At 48.2% G+C, this 22842-nt stretch overlaps 1 protein-coding gene across 1 annotated transcript in view; it reads right to left on the bottom strand.

The window, feature by feature from the left end:
- TENM4 (teneurin transmembrane protein 4) overlaps positions 1-22842 on the bottom strand; it is a 379161-nt gene that overhangs the window by 136659 nt on the left and 219660 nt on the right. Inside the window, exons 10-12 of the mRNA XM_044258440.1 lie at positions 13223-13324; positions 10995-11189; positions 4833-5033 (exon numbers count right to left, since the gene is read on the bottom strand). Coding sequence (XP_044114375.1) covers positions 4833-5033; positions 10995-11189; positions 13223-13324 — 498 coding nt within the window. The remainder of the gene's footprint in view (positions 1-4832; positions 5034-10994; positions 11190-13222; positions 13325-22842) is intronic.

Raw genomic sequence — 22842 nt, 5'->3', positions numbered from 1 at the left:
CTAAGTGTACCACAGCCGTATGTGGTTTGAACTGGACTCTGCCACTTACTGATGGGGGGATGCTGGCAAGGAATTTAACTTTTCTGAGCTTCAGCTTCCTTATCCAGAAAATGGAACTGATAATACTTTCTTCATGGCTTTCATATGAACCTTAACTAAGATAATGGTTATAATGCACTTAGTTCAGTAGTTGGTACAGGGTAAGCACTAAAAAGTGGTTGGCTCTTTAAATAATGCTCCATCCTTGTAAGGAAACCTCTTTGGATGGAAAGGTGGCTTGAGGCAAGAGCTAAGGACTTAGAACCAGAGCTCCTCGATTTACTTCAAACTCTGCCACTGCTTAGCTGAGTTACTTTGGATAAGTCATATCCTTTCTCTAGCTCCTCACCATCTGAAAACCCCAGCACTAGGAATCACCACCACCATCATCACGGCTGCCATCTCCCTCTAAGCCTGGAAGAGCCAAGTCCAACTGGGTCCAGAGTCAATGACCCCGGTGTGCGGGGGGTGGGGCGCATAACCAGCACTCTTCCAGGCCATAGGCATTTGTCCCAGCAGTTGTCTTACGCTGTTTGTCAGGAAGGAGTATCACATGAAGGAGGCAGGATTTCAGGAGGAATTCTGAGCTGAGATCAGAAGCCATGCTGCTGGGAAGTTGGGGTCTGAGTAAACCCTTATAGAAAATCTGACTTCACGGGCACCTGGGTGGCTCAGTGGGTTAATCCTCTGCCTTCAGCTCAGGTCATGATCTCAGGGTCCTGGGATCGAGCCCCACATCGGGCTCCCTGCTCAGCAGGGGGCCTGCTTCCTCCTCTCTGCCTGTGTCTCTGCCTACTTGTGATCTCTGTCTGTCAAATAAATAAAATCTTTAAAAAAAAAAAAATCTGACTTCACTGTTTCCCCAACCAAGCAAAGTGCTGGGGAACCTGGCAGCTCACATTTCATTACAGGCTGGTTGTGGAGTGCTGGGCACATTGATTTCAGCTGCTTTCACTAAATCATGTTCCCCGGGCCAAACAGAAAGATGTCTCTTCATCTCGGAAGAGGTGGCCCTCCTTCCTGTGAGGGCCCAGGGGTGATTTCTGCCAAACCCTGTAAGCCACAGTCGGAGCGGATGGTGAGAGGAGCACTTCAGGTGAGCCGCCGGCCTGCAGCTCCTGACGGGAAGGCCCTGGGCAGTGTCTGCACCAGGCCCTCCGTGCCAGGAGCCAATAACACACATCATACAATGGAAGGAGCCTCTCAGCGGGGGTCCAAGTTGGGCCAGACACGGCGTCAACCACTTCACCTCCATTTTCTCACTGAATCCTTACCGCAATCCCAGAGGGATTTTTACCTTGAAACTGTGGCGGGGGTTGGGGGGAAAGGTTAAGCAACTTGCTGAGGCCACTCTACTAGCAGGGAGCAGGTTTTCTGAGACAAAGTCCAGTGCCTGTCCCACTCCCGTACAGCTAACCCCCTGAACACAGAGAGAGCCCCCCAGCTTCAGCAGCATCCAGTCAATAAGGCAACTCTGGATCAGTCACAGCAAAGACTCAATAGTTTTCAGGGCACCTGGGTGGCTTAGTGGGTTAAAGCCTCTGCCTTCAGCTCAGGTCATGATCCCAGGGTCCTGGGATCGAGCCCCGCATTGGGCTCTCTGCTTAGCAGGGAGCCTGCTTCCCTTCCCCTCTCTCTGTCTGCTTGTGATCTCTGTCAAATAAATTTTTAAAAATCTTTAAAAACAACAACAACAACAACAACAAAAACAGAACCTCGATAGTTTTCAAACAGCTTCCACTCTGTGAAAGTGCACTAGGAAGGGGGGTAGGAGAGAGATGTGAAGGGCACCCCAGCCAGGCACGATTCAATGTGCGTGCATCCATTCTGTAATCTGACGTCACATGAGGGAGACACTATTCTCCTCAGTTTTCAGATGAGGAAACTGAAGTCGAGAAAAGCCTGTACCCCACCAAAGCCCCACGGTTAGCCTGGAACAGCAGCGGGACTGAGCCCAGGCAGGTACCTGGGGCAGGTGGTGAGAGAGAAGCACCTTCCACGTGCCTTCACTAGCCTTCAGACTGGCTTCTGGAGGGGAAGGGACAGCTGAGGGTAACAGTGGCCTGTGGGGAGGTGACACAGGGTGCTGGGCTGCAGGCGAGGCCCGGAGCCCCAGACTGTAGGTTGGCCGCCAGCCTCCTCAGGCCCCAGGGCGCCTGAGGTGAGCCTGGCAACACCCTGAGCCTCCAGGTGATGTCCTACCCAGTCACTCTACCCACAGGACTGTCGTTGTCGGGGTGCATGTGCGTATGTGAAATATCTCTGTAGGCTGGGAAGCACTCGACAAACACAAACTACTATTACTATTGCCCTGGGAGACAGTAATTTTGAAGGCAGCTTTGACATTCCTGGCCAGGTGGGCAGTCATGACACTGTTTTTGTCAGCTGTAGGTGGGAGATTTAAAAACTCGAATCCATATTTCTGAAAGGGTATATTTCATCTTGCCTCTATCAAATGTCTTCATTAATATCAAGGGCTCTCAGCAGAGGCTGTTTTTAATCATAATGGTAACAGCAGCTAACATTTAACGAGCCCATATCATGAGCCGAGTAGCATGCTAAGTGCTTCTTGAATATCGTCTTAAATAATTCAGCACACGATAATTTTCTAAATAATAACTCCAGAAGGTAGGGACTGTCACCACCTCCATTTTACAGCTCAGGGAGGGGAAGGAACTTGCCCAGAGTTATAACTAGGACGTAGCAGGGCCAGAGTCTGAAACAAGGTTTGCTGGGCTCAGGGACACTTCTCATCACTTGGAACTCCTCCGCCTTTGCACGCGAGGCCACACAAACATTTGACACCAGTTATGGGGAGTGGTGCACACAGAGTTGAGAAAGACAAGCTCTCATGGTTCTAGTCAAATTCCCTTCCAATGGGTCTGCCGTCTCCTTTTGCAGGACCAACTAAAGAATACTTGGTGATCCCACCCAAAGTTAAACCTGCTGCCGATGAAAGGCTGTGCAGTTTCATCGGGGATTAACAATGCACCGGCAGTTATATACCTATCATAAATAAGCTTTGCAGCCACATAACAAACAATACAACCCAGTGAGGCTCTGAGAGAACCATTTATTATATCGCTATAAATGGAGCTATATAAAAAGAATTATTCCTAAGACCCTGCGCATCTGTGTCTGCAATCATGTCTTCACACGAGCTTTACAAACAAGGATAAAAGTCCAATTCAGAGTGGATATTGAACACCATTCCTCCGTGCAATGGGGCAAGGTAGTTCTGCGTATTCCAAAGGCACAAATGCTGCATGGATCTCATTTTTGCTGAAGGCCTCGGCCCTCTTTCCTGATCACAGAAAGGACTGCTAACATGCAATGGAATGAGCCAATTTGAGCCACACTTTGTTTAAATAGTATTGCTGTGTAAAGAAAGTGATGTTAAGTACAAAAAAACAAACCAAACAAAAATCAAAACAAAAAAAACCCCATAGCTGGAGATGCTGCCACTTTTTAGCTATGTGTCCTTGGGTGGGATTACTGAAAAATTTTCTGGGCCTAAGCTTCTTTATCATTATTTCTCTTCATTTGTTTGCTGTCTACCTCACTGGAAGCTTAACCGAGATAGGGACGTTCTTATCTCTTTGTATCTCTCATTAGAAGAGTGTCTAGTACACAGTGGGTGTTCAAAAGCATTCACTGATTAAAGAATTATGTAGATCCGTATGCCGGGGTGATGATAGCTTTCTCACAGGGTTTTCATGTGGATTTAAACAGTGGACCCTGTTGAAATGAGGTCTGAGAAGTGAACACACCTACCATATCCCAGTACTGGGTTAGGTGATTCACATGTGTTCTCCTTCAGCCCTCATCTGGGGAGGGTCTACACATCGTAAGGGGATTATGAATAGCAGGGTGGCAATGTAACAATCCTTTGAATGTTCCATGCATAAGCCCTCTATACATGAACTGAAGGCTACAGTGAAGAACACATTCAGTCACGTGTTCTTCCATGTGTTCATTACCCATTCATCAATATTTATGAAGCGGCTGCTGTAGGCCAGGCCTATGCGGAGTCCTGGACATGTAGTGTGGACAGACATGTTTGCTATCCTCATGGAACACACTGGCTTGCAGAGAATCTGGCCAGGATGGCAGGTGGGGATCAGGTCACAGAGAACCCTAAGTAGTACACTGAGTTCAGATGAATGGGTGAAACCAAAGGGTGTGACAGCTGGCCCCTAAGTCCCCCACTGTTTTTTTAGAGAGGTGTGGGGGGAGGAAGGGAGGGCCAGAGGGAGAAAGAGAATCCTAAGCAGGCCAAACAGACTCGGTGCTGAGTGTGGAACCCGACCTGGGGCTCCATGTCACTACACTGAGATCATGACGTGAGCAGAAATCAACAGCCAGACGCTAAACTGACTGAGCCATCCAGGCCGCTGGACCAGAGTCTGTTAAAGCCCCATTCCTGCAGGTCTCGGCTGGGCACACTGTTCCCTATGGCCTTGACTCTAGGCATGACCACCGTAACATGGGAGATGAGATTTCAATCTAGTATTCTAATTCACATGGTTACAGGGCTATGTTTTCATGCTCAAGGCCATCACTATTTCTGAATCCTTTGCTGATCAAAAAGTATAGGTGCTGAAGGACGGGGTTCAGGGGAAGAGGAAAAGCACTCAGAGATCTGGGTAGCCCTGACCCACCACACCCGCCACCCCCCACCCCACTGCATGACCAGGAACAGGGACAGATCACTGACGGGGGATGAATGGCAAATAGGTTCTGGTGGAAAGCTCCTTCCTCTGGCCACGCAGTGCCCTTCTCCCCACACTTACCGATAGAACAGTCGTGTCCTGTCCAGCTTGGGTCACAGCTGCAAAGGCCGGTGTCTGGGAGGAAGGTTCCGTGGCCTGAACACTGGTCCAAGCACGTGGCCCTGGGCGTCTCGCAGTTGGTGCCTCCCCATCCCACGGAGCAGTGGCACTCGCCTCTCACGCAGACGCCCCGGCCTGAACACGTGGGGTCCATGCAGTCCACTGTGACATGGAGCAGAGAGAACATGGGTGTGCACCTGACCAGCAAAGGTAGACTTCCTTAAGTGAACGACTCCACTTTGTAGTGGTGGGGCCTTACCCTGGTAAGAGGTCACGGATTTCCTGCGGGAAGAGCCACTGGCTAGAGTAAGGAGGAAACGCTTCAGTGGTTACAAATTCCTACTTCTTGGTTTGTAAGGCAGACTGAGAACTACATTATCAAGGGGCACCTGGAAGGCTCAGTTGGTAAAGCATGTGACTCTTGATCTCAGGGTTATGAGTTCAAGCCCCACATTGGGTGTGAAGCCTACTTTAAAAAAAAAAAAAAAAAAGAAAGAAAGAAAGGAAGAACTATATTTCAAGTGTCAGCATGGCACCCTGTGCCTGCTCTGTCAGCAGTAACTGCTCTGGTTAGTGGACGAGGCTTCGTTTTGTTCCCTTCTTTGTATCCGGCCCCTGGAACGGAGCTCAGAGCATAGGAGGTACTCAAGAGATCTCTGTCGAATAAACTATCATTGTTTACCACCTCATAATACAGTCTTACCATGAAGATGGGACTGAAAGAGATTCCTTAATTAAAAAGAGAATTTATTTTGCATTTAAATTCCATTAGATGTTATCATCTTCCCATAGTGTCTGTGATTAACACAAACTTTCAAACCTCACTTTCCAGAGGGCAAACATTTCAATGACTATTCAAAATTACGCAGTGCCGTGAGAGACTCTGGACTCTGGGAAACATCGTGAGGGTTGCAGAAGGGAGGTGGGTGGAGAGATGGGGTCACAGGGTGATGGGTATTAAGGAGGGCATGTGAGGTGACAAGCTCTGGGTGTTACATGCAAGCATCGAATCATAGAACACTACATCAAAAACTAATGACGTATTAGATGTCAGCTAACTGAACTTAGTAAAAAAACAAAAAACAAAACTCTAAAAAACCCCACAAAATTATATTCACAGGCTTCGCCCACCTTTTCCTTGCATAGTGCATGAACTATATAGCTATAGCTCACAGCCAAGCAACCCCCACAGGGCTCCTAGAGCCCAAGGTCAAGGTGGTCTCAAGAGACCAACCCAGAAATAGAGAAAGAAGAGTAACACTGTGGGTTACCTGCTCTGTACCTGCCTTCTAGGAAGAGCTTCACCTGTATCTTCAGATTCAATTTCTTCTATAACCCATTGAAGTACAGATGAGGAAATTAAGGGTCAGAGAAGCAAATAATTTATGTCGGGCCACACAATTAACTGTGCCAGAGAGGAATCAGAAGGTCTGTCTGATTCTGAAGCCAGTATTTGTTACTGGGGCTGATTTTCCTAAATCAAAACTTTACCTATGGGGCTGCACAAGATTAACAGAGACCTTCTGGACCTTCCAGAGATCTTCTGGAAAGCCCTGCACAGCAAAGTGGGAGGAGGGTGTTGAGGGCCAAATTATCACATGGCTCCAGTTTACACGGAAAAGTGCAAAAGGCAGCAGAGAAAAGACAGAGTTGGCAAAGGCCGGTCCTACTCTACCAAAATGTTGTGAGATCTGTGTTTCATTTTAGGAAAGAGGGGATTTCTGTTCCTCTTGCAATTGTAGGGGAGAGTGGTGTCCTTGTAGGGCCGCCACATGCAGCAGCTGGAAAAAGGTTGACAGTGCTTCAGTGAATGTGGTCAGTTTCCTCCAGGAAGCCCTCTGGAGGAACCCCTGTGCCCCACAGGAAGGAAGTTGGCATCTGATCCTTGAGGTCCTAGGTTCAAGGGTCTCTCTGAGGTCCTAGGTTCAAGGGTCACGGGACAAAGGCACTGGTTCTAGGATGACCGTCAAGTTCACGTACCTCCTCCGAACTTCCCATGTCAAAATTATCTTGCTCTCGGTTGCTCATGAGGACACTGAAGATTTGAAAGGACCGTGTGAACTATAAACTGTCACCAAGAAATTACTTTTCCATACTATCAGGCCATTTAGTGGCATGACTTGGGTAAACTGGTCAGAGGTGCTTTTATTTATAATTCAGACATGACGTTCCTACGTCGATTAAGTAAATTTTATAACCCACATATTGACTTTTGCAGAACAGATGAGGAAACCTGGCCCAAGTATGCTAAAGTCACAGACACAAATGGACAGAGATTGTACAAACAGCCGCATTCTGGGAACAGAGTGTCTGTCTGGAAGCTGGCTTATCAAGGACAGCTCTTCTACTTTTTAGGTCTTGAAAAGGAGTTCAACTTAATGACATAAATGCGACATCAGAAGGTTGGAAGTCAGGAGCAATCATTTGCTAAAAACAGAATCATGAGAATAATAGTAATAATAACAATAGTAATAATAATAACAACTAGTACTGATGTAGCCCCTCTGCTGGGCCATATTTTACTATTCAGTCATTTAAGTACACAGTCTCAGTTAACTCTAATGACAGTTCTTTGAGGTAGAGACCATTTCTATTCCCATTTCACAGATGAGGAGACTAAAGCACTGAGAAATTAAATAACTTGCCCAAGATCACACAGTGGTAAGTGGAGGAATTTAAATTTGAATCACTCTTCCCTGGTAGACATCTCTTGCTATTTCTTTTGTAATCTTACTGGTTCAAAAATACACACATACATATATACATATATATAGATGTAAGTGGTTAAAAAATAGAAATAAAAATGAAACAAAGCAAGAAAAGAAATAGAACAAAGTGAAGAATTAATAAAGCCAAATGAAAGCAAAGAATCTTCTCTCACAGTCTCTGGACACCACTTCACGATGGTTAAAGCATGACCCGTTGGAATTCCTTGTAATTAAAAATAATAAAAATAATAACAGTGATATATTTTCATGACTGGCCTCACATCTTGGAATCTCAGAAGGATTATTCTGGCCCATTAGGCTACTATGATAATTCCCCAGATCCAGCACGCTTTCCAGTTTGACAGGAAACGACTCAGCAATTCCTATCCCGAGGCCCATAAAGGTATTTCCCGTTCTGGGAGTGCCTGGGCCCTGGCTTTGTGTTGATGCTGTCTCTGAGGCACCCTCGAGGCTGAATCTATAAATCTGCACTGTTAGTGAGCAAGCCGAGAGGGTGCCAAGTTTAGCAAGAGGCCCTCGGCATCACAGTCCCGCTCCTCAGACACAATAAGTCTGATAGGGACCCAGGAACCAGCAAAGCAAATCCCACACTCTCAGAAGACGGTCCAGGCAGGGAATGAAGACCAGAAGGTACTGATAACAGGACCACAACTCAAGAGAAGGCAGCTCAGCTGAACGGGCCAAGTGAGGAGGAGGACGCTGGTAGGGTGCGGGGAGGGCGCGGGGAGGACGCTGTCCCTGCTGACTCGATACGAACAGCCATTCTCTGGGCCACTTGTGACGCTCAGCTAGAGCTGGCCTCTGGAGACTCAGGATCTGCCCTCACTTTCTGGGGCCTCTGGGGCGATGGCAACCCGAGGATGGGATGAAAGTTATCTTCCTTCTACCGCAGCAAGACGGTTTCACAAATGACATTTGTTTCCCCGAGAGCCATGGGTCACGAGGGGAGACCGAGCCGGGCCGCGGTGGCGGAGTTCTGAGCTGAAGGAGTAGCAGAGAAGGTGCTAGGGAAGTGGGCTGAGCTGAACGCTGTGCAGAAGATAGTCGAACTGAGCTTCTGCTTAGAGGAGAGGCCAGTTACCTTTTGTTTTGTTTTGTTTTCCTTTGTAGAGCTCGTCGTTCAAGCCCAAATTTCTGGCAGAAGCTTAGCCCGTGAACAAAATGAGGAGGCCTTCACGGCCAAGCTGCAAACACAACTCTTCCCCCCAAATGTCCCCCGCTCCAGTGATCACACAAGCTCCGAGATGCTCTTCAGAACCAAAACACAGTGTCACTCTGCACTGCAAAAGGCCTAAGGTGTTCTCTTCTGCCATTCCCCCACCCCCTCCAAGCCTCCTGACGGCACAGTTCGGGCTTTGAAAAATATGGGGCAATAAATTTCAGAAGAAGAAGAGGGAGAGACGGAAAAAATCGGCTTGTTAGCTGATGTTTTATAAACGCGGCAAAACCCGTCAGCACAGAGCTGAGGCAGGAGGAGAGAGAGGAGTGGGGCAGCGCGGCGGCCAAGGCCCCTGGAAGCCCCCATTATAAACACAAGGGCTGTGCAATGATGTTTCACCAGGAAACATAAGTAATAAAAGGAATTAGTACCAGATGGCCGTCCTCAGAAAAGAAAGGAGTCAAAACATCTCTTTTCAAATAGATAACGTAAATCAAAGAGGCTAAACAACTTTTTCTCCCCTTTGTTAAGTAAGCCTGCCTGCTGGGGCACTGTCCGGAGCCAGAGGAGCTGGGGAAGGGACAGTGTGCTTTCCCTAGCCCACATGGCCCGGTGGGCTTCAGGCTGGGATGACCCCACTGTTTCAAGAGCAATCTCCTCTTTGTTTTCCTTTTCTTCTTAGGGTCTTCACCTCAAGTGACTAAAATGAAAAGGGAAAGCAGATGAAGGTCACCATTGTCGGAGGAGAAAGCAAAGTTCCTTTGTTCCAGAGGCTGGCGCTCCTCCTCTCTCAGACAGCCCGAAGTAATCCCCATCAAAGTTAATAGGTCTGAATCAGGACCTCCAGGCACACTTGGGGTTTACAGGCAGCCTGTCTTGGAGAGGCGCTGCTTTTCAGACACTAATCCCTTCCTGTTCCCCACTCTTTTAAAGCAGGCCCTTTTTCCCCTTTCTGTCTCTTTCTTTCTTTCTTTCTTTCTTTTTTTTAAGAGAAATGATACCTTGAGAGGGGCCTATGTGTTCAATCCCAAATGGGTTAGAAGGCTAGCTCTCCTTGGAGCCTCTTCCATCCGCTGTGAAGACTCCAGCGCCTTAGATGGTGGACAGCGGGAGGGAAGTCCATTAGCATTGTCCCCAAGTTGCAACAGTGACGTCCACCTGGTTTCCAAAGACCTTGGATATAGTGACTGGGGTGAAGCAGGAAATGGGCTTCAACTGTCCCCATAATAATACTAATAAAAAAAGACCTAACATTTATGGGGCATTTATTATGTGTCTGACACTCAGCTAAGTGCTTTACATGAGTCATTTAATTCAATCCATATGATGGCCCTCTGAGGAAGGAATTCCCATTTTATTGATGAGAGAAGTGAGGCTAGTTAGTGGCACAATAGGACTCAAACTTACATCTAATCCCAGAGCATGCACTCTTAAAAGCCACTCTATATTGCTTGTGAATAAGACCCTTCTCACCTACAAATCCCAGGCAGGCAAGAAAAAAGAGGCCTCTGAAGTAAGAAGACCTGGGGTGGGTCCCAGCCCTGCCACCCACTAGCCCCAAGCCCGCTGCTGGCTAGCTCCATGGCCATGGGCTTGCCGCTGCCCGTCCTCGGGCCAGAGATGCTCACTTTACTCACCAGATGAGACTGTCTAGGAAAGGACTGGCTTACTGTGAAAGTGGAAGCTCAATTTCTGGCCTCCGTTGCACAGTTTATGTCGGAGAGAGACACACTCACAAGTACCTATGAGCTATGCACACACACACATGCCTGTGCTAACAGAAGGCAGAATCTGAAGGTCTGTAACAGACTCATACTTAAGACATGGAGAGAAGATGAGCTTAAAGGGGAGGAGAGAGAACCTGGGCTCTGGGGCCAGACACCCAGTTCTGCCACTTCCAGGCATGTGACCCTGGGCAGGTCTTGTGACTCTCTGAGTCCCAGTTCCCCTAACTATGACACAGAGGTAACCACCTTACCTTACCGGGTTTGAGGCCAAGTGATCGAAGGCCTCTAGGACACAGCCTAGCCTGCATATAGTAAGTACTCCACATACAACCCTGTCTTTCCTTCACCAGCTAGGACTCCAATATACCTACCCTCCCCACTAAGTCAGTTATCACTGTGGGGGGTGCCTGGCTTAGGGCGAAGCTGCTCCCCAAAGGTGAGCCCGGTGCTGCACACTGGCCTGTCCCAAAGTCGGGTGGGTGCTGCCATGCACCCGCTGTGGTCCTACCTTCCTCGCAGCTCTCGCCCTTGTAGCCAGGGTTGCAGATGCAGGTGCCCATGATGCAGGTGCCGTGGTTGCTGCAGGCCACATCGATGCACTGGCTGGTGGGCACGTCACACTCGGCGCCCTTCCATCCACTGTGGCACAGGCACCGGCCCTTCATGTACTGGCCATTCCCGCTGCAGAGCACAGGGCAGGAGGCTGCAGAGACAGTACGGGAAGTCTGGCATCAATCAATGCCTGGCATGGCCCATCTGCCTTTGCCCCTTTCTCCCTTCGGCCTGCAGGCCAGACCAAGAGCCTCAAGTGCTTTGCCACAATCCCCACAGGTACCCATCTCTCTGCATCTTGGCCTTTATTTTATTCCAGTTTAAACACACGTGGAACTGTAGGCTAGGGTGTGCTGTGCAGGGCCCTGTGGGGTCAGCACCCGCTGAACGTTGCTCTCCTTCATCCCCCTTGGACTATGGGTGCAGCTCAGCAGCGGGGCCAGGAGCCTGATGCTGGAAGCTTCTACCTGTTCCTTGGTCTTACTGGGAAAGACAGCGTCTAGGCCTCCTGCCTGCCCCAATCTCTCCTCCAGCACTCTCCTGACAGCATTCCATTTCGCTCCCTGCACCCCATCTGCAGCGCCACCTACTATCTCACCGACCCACTATCTCCCCGACCCAGCGACTCTCAGCCCTTCTTGCTTTTCAGCCTCCACTCGAGCCCCACACACTACTGTGCCCATAAGAGAATAGCTCAGCTCAACCTGGCTCTTTACAGTATTATCTTCCCATTCTGCCTCTTAGCATAGAGTGGTTTGTAATCATCCGTATGAAGGACACTATATAAAAATAAATTATATTGCCCTGTGCCATAAGTACCTGCCAGCCTTCCCGAGACACGATGAGGCTGTTTATACATGATTCTCAAGTTTAAGTGTGGATGGGATGAGACCGTGATTCTTGCGAGAGGGAATGACTCATCTCTTCTCGCTGCACCACCTTCCCCCGGCCCCCACCTGGCTTCTTTCCTTTTAGCGGTACTCGGCAGGTAATCGCTGTGGTTCCTCAGGGCCGCAGCGCTGCTGTCTCGGACCAAGTCTCTCCCGCATTAGCAAGAATAAGCCGGAGCCCCAAGCAGCATCATGTCACGGACCTTGCCGGGCACTCTGAAAAACCATCTCTGCCTCCCACTGATGAACGACTATTCGAGAGTCAGGTCTGGATTCCAACGTCACCCCATCCACGGAGCCTTTCCTGGTCCTTGTCGCATCCAAGCTAAGACAGCCGCTCTCTGAACTGAACCTTGCTGTAGCGTGTTTCACTTGCTAATGACGCTTTGTCATCGTCTACTTCTTTGTCTGTCTCCTGGACCAGACCGACAGCTCCTGGGCTGGGCCTCACTCAGTGCTCTAGCCCCAGCCCCCAGCACGGGAACAAGCCCTAAAGGGCACTAAGCAGATGCTTCCTGAAGGATTGAAGAGATGGGACGACCAAAGAAAGGGGCCATTTCAGTTTCCCAGGAGGAGTGCCAAAGCCTCAGGTCTACAGAGCTCCCATGGCCTTTGCCCTCGTACGTCTTTCCAGGACAGAAATGGAGGCCAAAAGCAAATCACAAGGAGCCTTTAGCCATCTCAGCAGTGGTCATCATTAGCACTGTCTGTGCCCAAATATGAGGCAACACGGGGGTCCTGTGTGGAGCAAAGCAGTCTCCCCCCAACCCCTCCCCTCGGTGGTCTCAAAGATCCCGGTGAGAGTGGTGCAGTAACACAGGCCCGGCCACAAGGCCAGAGAGAACACACTTGTGAAGGGACCGGCAAAGCCCATTGGCACATGTCAATTATACATCAATAATCAAAGAAACAAAATGAAACAATCCTACACCCCCCCTCCCATAAAAAGGCCGCCAAAGCCACTTGGCAAAGGCTGAGCACTCCTCAAAAGGGAAATCAACTTTTTCAAAGGACCACCACTGCCACTTCCCCTGACCCCTCCACAGACATGGGGTTTGCTGCGGCTGCCCCGACCCTCCCCGGTCACACCCTTGGGCACAATGGGACTGATGCAGCCACAGCTCTGCCATCAGACTCCCCCCTCCCCTCGGGGCTTCCAAGGAAGGGGTCTGGGGGGCCCTTCTCATGGGAGGCAGGAGGTGGCCCAGGGTCCTGCGCTTGCTCTGAGAAGTAGGACGTGAGCCACCCATGGGGCCAGGAGAGTAGGGATCGCATGCAGATGCACCGGTCTCACCTCTGCCACAGTCGGGGCCCAGGAAACCCAGGAAGCAGTGGCAGGTCCCAGAGATGCAGTCCCCGTTGCCATAGCAGTTGCTGGGACAGTTATCCACGGACTCTGGCGGGGAAGAGAGAAAGAGAGTTGAAAAGAGGCCTTGTTTATCTAACAGAAGGCCCAGGGAGCCAACCTCAGGTTAGCCAGGACCCACACACTGGAGATCTTCTGGCCCCGTCACTGAAAGGAACCGACAGAGTTAAAAACTAATACGTTATTTTTATTCTTAGGGCATCTCAATTGACACTAAGAGATGTGTTCTGGAAAATGTCTGCCTGAACCAAGTTTTCATGTATCAAATTTGTATCTACAAACGCATTAGAAATTCTACAGCTAAAAACACTGGGGAAAACAGCATAAGCTGTTAGCAGTACTGATCTGTGGAGGCTAGGTTATAGGGGTGTCTTGTGGTCATCTTTGCACTCTCCGTGCTTTACATTTTTCTCATAACGGGCCGATATTCCGTTTACTTGTTTTTTTACACAGAGTCACTGGGCATTTGAAGACCTGTCTCTTCCCATCTCGGATTTTTCACCTGTCAGTCAGATGCCCACTGTGACCCACCAGGGCTAACACAACAGCCTGGGGGCTGGCCGCCTTCTTCCTCCCTGGCTCCACACTTTGATTCCGTCATCACCCGGCAGTCGGAACCATCTCTCGGAAACAGAGCTGATCCTGTCATTCTCCTGCTTAAAAATCCTTCAATGGCTCCCCATGTATCAAGATGAAAAAATCTAAGCTCTCTCAAAAGGCTTTTCTTCCATATTCCCTTTGCTATACACGCATCCCCAGCGTATGCAGTCATGCCCGCCTTTTGTGGGATGGAATTTTCTCAGGCTCTTCCTACTACTTTTTGCTATATTCTGTGTCACAAAGAAATACAGTGTTCATTTAAGAAAGATTTTAGCAAAAAACAGTAGTCGATGTTTCGTAGCTTCAGGTAGCAAACCTGTTATCTAGAAAATCTGTTTATTTGGAACAGCCTGTTTCTCAATAATGCTGGGTGTGGAATAAGGGAGGGAAGCCACTCTCTACTAGAGACTTCTTTGTGTCACATATTTCCGCTAGGTTTATCCCATTTCACTGTCACTGTATCTGCACACATTGTTATCCCTATTCTAAAAAAAAGAAGAAGAAAGAAGAGGCTCAGAGAAAGACGAAGAGGCCTGCTGAGAACCACCAAGACACTGACTCCTGAAAGCAGTATTTGAACCCAGGACTCCGGGCCTGGTCTTCTTCAATGATACTGTGCTCTCTGGACATTGAGGGGACTCACTCAACAGCAGAAACCTGGGGAAGGAACAAGGTGACATACCCTTGGCACAGTGAGGCTGGTCCTGAAGACAACAAAAGATCCCACCGTAAGGCAACAAATTCTAGGGCTTTCGGGGCATAAAGGGATCCAAGAAACTAGAGCCTTGTGCTCTCATTTAATAATGAAGGAAACCGAGACCCAACAAAGGGCAGTGACTCACCTGAGGTCTCAAGGAGAGTAAGAAATGAAAGCAGAGGAAGGGTTAGTCAGACGGGACAGAGTTAAGGATTCAACCTGTTGTCTTTGCTCACAGCTACAAGCTGTGAAGCTAAGACTAAGGTTTCTGCTAAGTGAGATGTTAGCATATAAGACACAAGTCTTGCCCACAGGAAATCTGCAGCCTGACTGGAAGAATGAGAGGACAGCTGGCACCCAGGACATGGAAGAAGTTGGGCCTGGAGGTAGAGAGACCTGATGTGGGGACCATGATACATAAAGCAACTTCCTGCCCTTCTCAGGGCCTCACCTCCTTCATATATAAACGAAGGTGATGGCAGAGATGATCCTTAGGACTGCTTCCTGTTTTAAACTTTTATGAGTCTATAATTAAGAGAGCAACTGTGTAGAAAAGGTGTCCAGACAAGGAAGGGCACTGATCCTTGAAAGCAACAAAGCAATGGCAGTTGATACAGGACAAAACCAGCAGAGGGAAGGTTTCTCAGAGGTTGTGGCCTTGAAGGATGGCTTGGGTATACATCGATAAGGGAAAAGATGGAGGGATGGTGAGGAATTCATAGTGTGCTGCATTTCCTGGAAGTCTTTTCCCAACTGTCTGCTATTCTTTACTTGGAAACTACTTCAAAAGAGTTAAAGAGTTCAAACGTGTGGTTCCTTTTGGGAATGGGTGGGAAATTCCACTCACTCGATGTTATCCCTCTGCTAACAAGAGCTGCGCTTTATATGAACACAGAGTTAAGAACAAGAGGGTCCAATCCAGCATATGCTCTCCTTGCAGTGCAAAGCGGTCCAGGTCCGGGCAGAGTGAAGCTCACAAGCCAGGGGCCCTGAGCACCTCTCTTCTCCATTGGCTTCAGCCAGGAGATTCCATGTTTCCACTGCCTTTAAGTTATAGTGTCTTTCCAGAAGATGACTTCAGAAGTTCCTTCTGAATATGCTTTTAAAAATAAGAATTTTCAGGGGCCCCTGGGTGGCTCAGTCAGTTAAGCATCCGACTCTTGATATCAGCTCAGGTCTTGGTCTCGGGGTCATGAGTTCAAGCTGTGCACTGGGCTCTGCACTGGGAGTGGAGCCTACTTAAAATAATAATAATAATAATAATAATTTGGAGTAAAGTTTAAGACAAAATTACCTTCCTTTAAGCCACTGGTTGGTGGTCCAACCAGGAAGGGTGAATTCCACCTTCAGCACTGCAGAAAGGCAGAGGGGCTATAGGGCAGAAGCAGGAGGCCGGGCTGTCAGGTCCTTTTCTGCTACTGCATGGCTGTGGGACCTTGGCCGTGTCACTTGATCTTCCTGCACCTGTCTTTACATCTTTATACTTGCTCCTTCCTTGCTTCCCTGCATGGCAATGCCTAGTCCTTTCAAATCCAGCTCGAATGTCACCACCTCTGAAAAGCCTTCTGGACTTTTAAAACAGGCTAAGTTGCTCCCAGGCCTTTGTCTCCCTCAGCCCTGTTAAAGCATCATGGAGTCTATGTCATTGCTCTCCCTGAGAGAATTCCACCAGATGACCTCAGAGATTCCCCCCAGATCTAAAACTCTCTGGTTCAGTCCTTCTCAAACCCGGGGTATAAAATATGTCTCTTAATAAATTACCATAGTTACCAGTTACATTTTTAACAGGATCAATTGCAGATAAGTGTTACACACTGTCTTGATTTTGATTTATGAAGTCTGCAAGAGACAAACCTGTTAATCATCTGCCAAAAAGCCTTCACAGTGAAACAGTGAGGGAAATACATTTTCTGTGACTCAGTATAGCGTTGTTTGCTAAATCTGACAGAAGAGAAGCCTGTTTGCTTCAAAACCTGCCCCAGGCTGTTGGTATCAGAGATGGCAGAAGTTTTAGGAGACATGGAATAATTTTAGGATAGCAGTGAGGAAGTGGAAGGGAGACATTTAGAGAGTATTTCTTTTGGACGAAATGTTCACGTCTATAGTTTTTCTTCTGTTTGGAAGGCTTTCAAGTACTTGGGGCCCCTGTGGGACCACACAAATAATGAGTCTCCACTAACCAGATATCTATACTAAATGCTAGTGGGGAAGAAACACTCATGGGCTTGGGAGAAGTGTGAACTTTATTGCACAATGTTATGTTTCCAATTAGTGTTCGGTGAATTCGTTCCCCTGCTCACATTCAGACTGCAGCTGCCTTCATTCAGCAGAAGGTGTACCTTCAGCCGACTCAGACTTGCATTACAATTTCAGCCGCCCATGAATTACTAAATTTCATAATTGGGTGTGTGGTGTGCTGGAGGATTGGTGGGCGGAGGCTTTTCTCCTAGCCTTTGTTTTTCCCTTGCAACAGGGGGTCCTGCTAGCAGATTTAATTTTCAGGAACTTGTTTTTACTTCCATCAATATTGGAAAGGCAGAGTTTAAATGTTTCCTTAGCTCATTCTCTGGGTATATGTTGTGAGGGGGCGTGTTCTCTGGATGTGGTACAAAATACTGTTCGACATACAAAGGGTTGTCTGCAGAAGGAAGGAAAGACAATGCTCCTGGAGGAGAGGTGGAAACCACAGACGCCTCAGTGACTCCATTAAAGTGCCTCGCTTGGTCTGCTCGCTACCCTTTCCCAGACACAAATCCCTAGCACTGCTGTGAAATGAGATGGTAAAAGATGGTCAAGCCAAGGTCAAGGTGAAAGAGGATCACAGTTGATAAATCCATTCTTCCAATCTGGGGTTGATGTCCAGGAAAGCCTGCCTTCATTTTCTACCCTTGGCTTTCCATGTTTGAAATCCCACAGCCTCACTCTGTAGGAAACAATGAGAAGCTGCAGAAGAAATCCTGCCTGGAGGAGGACTATGAGGTAGACTCACTGCCCACTGGAGTCCTACTTCACAGGGCCAGTCACACCAGAAGAGGAAAGGAGGCTTTTGTCCTCCTCCACCAGCTCACCATGGTCATGGGAGCCGGCTGACAGATTCCAGCACAAAGACAGAAGGAATCAGCCGTGAGCGATGCCAGAGCTCACTAGCCATCCTCCATCTCTCTTCTCCTCTCATCTGGTACCTACCCCTCCCTCCCAGTACCTCCTTTATCTCTTGTTCCCCTGTTGATGTGTCCCAGCCAACAGAGCAACTCCTTCCACTGCTTCTCTTGTGGCTCCTTAAGTCTCAGTGTGGATGCTGACAACTCTTTTAAGAGCAGTTGGCCAAAGAGCCAAGGTCTACCTATTATGCAGCAGAGATCCACTCTCTGGTGCTGCCTTTCGGCTTCTCTCTAGGATAGATGCTAATGCTTCAGGCAACAGGAAGGAAACTGGACCTTGGGACAGCCAATCACATGACTGCGTGTATGATCTTGATGACAGCTAGTGAAATGTATATTTTATATTACTTCTGTTGTATCTTTGATCCTTAAAGGGGATTTGGCTTATTACTGGCAACAAGGAAAAGGGAAGAAGATAAACTAGATGACATAACTGGGATTTAATTCTATAGCAACTCAAGGTGGAGAGAAGACTCTAACAGAGATGCTCTCGTTTCCACAAATGAAGGAAAGGTGTACCATATATTTTAACTTATTCTTCATAATAATTATGAGAACTAGCTGCCTTTGCCACCATTTTACACATTTATAGCTCTCAGGTGGAGATAGTGAGCTGAAGTCACTTTCTCAAGGTTACACAGAGATAAGAGCAAATCTGGTAGGTGAACCAAGTTCTATCTGACACCAAAGAAGGCAAAGTTTGTGGTATTTGGCCCGAACCAGAACATGAGCCCTGGAGCCAGGCTGCCTCCCATTAGCTGCGTGCCTTTTGGACAAGTTATCTCTACATACTGGTTTCCTCATCTGAAATGGGGTTAATAATAGCACCCACCTAAGACAGTTAATAGTGTAGCAGTGTGCATGGGAAGAGGTTTGCTCAGGCCTTGGCAGAATTGGTGTTTTGGTTTTAAAGAAGGGTCATGCATGTCTTTCATTTGTGAACCAAAGCAACATACTAACTTGGTCTAATGAATGCCAACAAGGCAATGCGGGCTTTTGGCGGTGAATGCACACACATGTACATACAAAGCACAATGCGACTCCCCATGGTAAACCAGGAAAGCAAACAAGCAGCATGCTGAATGCGAAGAAGCCAGGGTGTTTGGGTACATCCCCTCCTGGGGAAAAGCGCTATCAAAACAAATTAAACCTGTTGTCTCCCAGAAGCCCAAACACAGGCAGGTTCACGCCAACATCTGAAAGAACTTTTCTCCCTGTGCACTGTAGATTGGCACTGGGAAGGTGCCAGGTGCTGGAAAGCTGTTCTGTGGCCTGTGAGGTGTCAGTCCCTGTAGATGCCCAGCTCTTCATGCAGATGATGGGATTCAAAGGCCTCCAGTTTGCAACAGTCTAGGTCAACGCAATGACAAAAATTTGACAAAGCCCCTGACAGCCTGGGCGTAAAGCCAGTTCTGCGCTGGTATTTGAACGGGGAGATATGTTTTCAATCATACCCAGAAGTTTACCAACCACTATGAAGAGCAGCTCTAAGGAGGGGGGTCTAGGAAAAATGATGATTCCCTTCATTATATCAATTTTTTGTTATTTGTTAATTCTTTCTTTGGGGGCACCCACAATTTCACCAATAAGACTACGAGCTACTTGAAGACAAGCATTAAGTCTGGTTCTCCAGAGTCTGGCGTGTGCTACACATAGAGCAAGTACTCAGTAAATATTCACTGTGTTGAGAAACTGAACAGGAATACCAGGAGAGGAAATGGAGGAAAGAGGGCGTGAGACACGGCACAACAGTCAGACTCCCGAGAACGCCTGGTGGCCAACAAAGCTATTGTTTCCTTGCCCTACGGTTTCAGACCTGCAATGCCTAGAATAAAGGGGGTGAGAGGAAGCATGACTCTGCATTGTTCTCTCAGACCATATTTGGCTTAGTAGTTCACATCTGGGAGCCACAGGTAAGAGGCAGATAAGACGAACTTGAGCGTGTTCACTGAAGAGCAATGAAGAGAAGAGAAGGATAAGAGAATTCAAACACATTTCAAACAAAGAATTCCTGGGTGGCTCAGTCAGTTAAGTGTGTGACTCAGTTTTGGCTTAGGTCATGATCTCAGGGTCATGAAATCCGGCCCTGTGTCAGGCTCTGTACAGGGTGCTGGGCGTGGAGCCTGCTAAAGATTCTCTTCCTGCTAAAGAACAGGAAGAGAATCCTCAGCCCCTTCCCTGAACTGCTCCCCCAACCCCACCCCACGGCTCTCACTCTCTCTTTCTCTCTCCCACAAAAGAAAGAAAGAAAGAAAGAAAGAAAGAAAGAAAGAAAGAGAGAAAGAAACAATTCCTGAAAGAATTGGGAATTTAGCTTACTCAGGGGATACTGACCTCTCTTTAAAAGTACCTGAAGGGCTTTTATGTAAGATAAGGACTGGACTTTTGTTTTATGGTCCTGAATTATGTTGATTAGGTCCAATGAGTACTGACTACAGTCCCCGGGAAATGGACTTAATTTGAAAGAAGAAAGAATTTTGTAAGAGAGCAGGATACCATTTACTTCACTGGATCACATTCTGTTGGTATAAATGGATCTGCCCACACACTATAAACTTCTTGAGGGCAGGAAATGTGTCATTTGTTTCTGCATCTTTAGTAGCCAGTGCCATCCTCAGCTCACAGGAGGTCTTACATGGAAGTCAGTTGGCTGAATGACAAAATGAATGGACCAGGTGACCTATAAGATCAGACAATTTCAGTCACGGGCTGCATTCAAGTTGATGACTGGCAGAGAAACTGCAGAGGCATTTGAGGTAAGCTTCTAAACCTGAAATCTTTGATTCAATGAGTCACATATGAGGGAACATGCCTGGACCATAGTGAGAAGCTTGGGTTTTCATCCCACTCCTGCCACCAGCTTCTTAGGCGATGCTGGCCAGGCTCCTTCCTCTTCTAGAGTTTTTCTTTTCATCTATGAAATTAAATCCATTGAGCGAATGTTTACTTAGCATGCACTCTGAGGCCCAGGAAGTGTCCCTGTGAAGTGGATGGCATAGATGTTCTCTCAGATCTAGCATCTTATAATCTAATGGAGCAGCCCAAATTGTCCATCATTAGAATAACATACAAGCAAATGAAAAGTGGAGGGGAGGGGATCCTCGTATTCAGGGTTTGAGAGGGGAAAAAGGAAGTTCACACATTTCAGGGCTGACTTTAACTTCTCATTCTTCCCTTCTGTGCCTTTGGACAGCTAGCATCATGCCATCATTATTCTGTGATAGGGACCGCAAGGCCGAGTCTTCAGGATGGGGCCAGAGAGCATGCAGTCCCAGGCTGCCTCTAGCTAAGACCCCTTCCTCTATTCCGGGGGCTGCTGGCAGCAGCTCTCACAGGTATCAGAGCCCCACCTGTGGGCTCTGGTTCTGCCACCTCGTTTGGAGAAAGCTGCACATGCAGTCCCCTACCATGTCCCATGAGCACAGGCCAGAGGGGCCCAGAGACATGCCATGGCAATGAGGCTGATGAATTCTGTGCTGAACGAGAAGAGAAGAGCCTTCAAAGAAGTACATGTTCATGTGTTTGGAGACGCTTTTCCTTTCCTTACAGATCTATCCATCCTTCCATGCTCCACCAACAGCTCTTTCTCTGCCCACAGGTCTAAGCACCCAGCATGGGGGGCGGGTGGCAGGTGCCCAGACACTGCCTCATCCTCCCTGACCACAGCTGATGGGCCTGGGGGGGGGAACACCTGACCCAGACAGACTCAGGACACAGGCGGACTTGGCACTCTATGGTAAGGCCTGGTGCACAGAGGACTGGGGTCAATCAGAGACCCACTCTCTAGCATTTGAACGAAAAAGCACCCCAGGAAGGTGGCATCTGAAGTCTCAGTCAACTCATCTAGGAAATGAGAAAATCGCTTGCCTTACACAATTGTCACAAAAGTGAAATAAAACCACTACATACGTAGGAGTCTGTGTATGCGTATATACGTGCACGTGTGTGTGTGTATAGACAGGCCCCTGGTACACAGAAGGTGCTCAGGAAATGTTGCTTTACTCCTGCCCCTAGCAGAGCTTCAGTGATAAACCTTTAGCCTCTGTCAATCACCTGAAGCGCTTGTTAGAACAGGGACTGCTGGGCTGCACCTCTAGGGTTTGTCACGTCATGGGCCTGAGGCAGGGTCCCAGGGGTTGCTGATGACCTTGGGTACCCTGAGTCCCACGGTGAGAACCTGTGGTCTGGAAGAGAGGCTGAGACTTGACACACAAGCCAGAGGGGGAAGGGAGATCTAAACTATGCAAGAATGCTGTAACTTGTGGACCACTTCCAAAGAGGAGGGCCTGGTCCTCCAGGAGCTAGTGTTTGAATAGCTCTTAAAGAATAGGCAGCCTTTTGCAATGCAAAGCAGTTTTGGGCAAGATGGGGGTCGGGCCTGAGCCAGATTCAGAATAATCATCCTTGCTGCTCTCACGCAGTGACCTGCTGATCATCCTGCCGACTTCATGTCAAGTCTGTCTTTAGAACAAATTATTTAAGAAACCAGGTTTTTTAAACGCTCTACTCAGCTGCTGGCTAGAGACTCCCATCTAACGAACATCACTTTGTGCTGAATTATTCTGTGATGACAGACAATGGAGGAACAGAAACATGCTGGGGGGGGGGCAGGGGGCGCTGCTAATTATTCTCCAGTCATTTATCCAGATTTGTCACCAAGCTCGATACCGCTCACAAGCTACACAGGATGTCAGGTCGGCACAGTCTGGTCGGAAAAGGCCCAGAACTCTGTAAAGATGACCAAGAGACCCGCAGGTTAAGACCACCCACGGCGCCAGGACTTCACCTGGAAGATGGAAATGTCAGGGCCGGGTTCCCTCTGGCCTCCTGGCCTGCCGTGTCGGTGTTCTGAGGGCGTGTCCACCTTTAGCCTTGTCCCTTTCTGTCTGCCCTATGCCTGTAGTCCTGGGCTGTCATTCGGGAACTGAGTGGCTTCAGGCCACAGATAAGGCCACTGTTCTTTGGCATCCAGAGTAGATGCCCCTACTGCAGGCTGTACAGTGCTTAAAAAATTTGAGTTAGTTGCCAGAATTCCTTTAAAAAAAAAAAAAAGGAGAGCTCACTAAAAAATCTTAATGGTGGCTTTTCCT

This window comes from Neovison vison, chromosome 7 (genome assembly GCF_020171115.1).
Source record: "Neovison vison isolate M4711 chromosome 7, ASM_NN_V1, whole genome shotgun sequence".
In the NCBI taxonomy this organism is placed as follows: Eukaryota; Metazoa; Chordata; class Mammalia; order Carnivora; family Mustelidae; genus Neogale; species Neogale vison.
The sequence above is the reverse complement of the archived record's forward strand: the minus strand, read 5'-3'. Positions and strand labels throughout refer to the sequence as shown.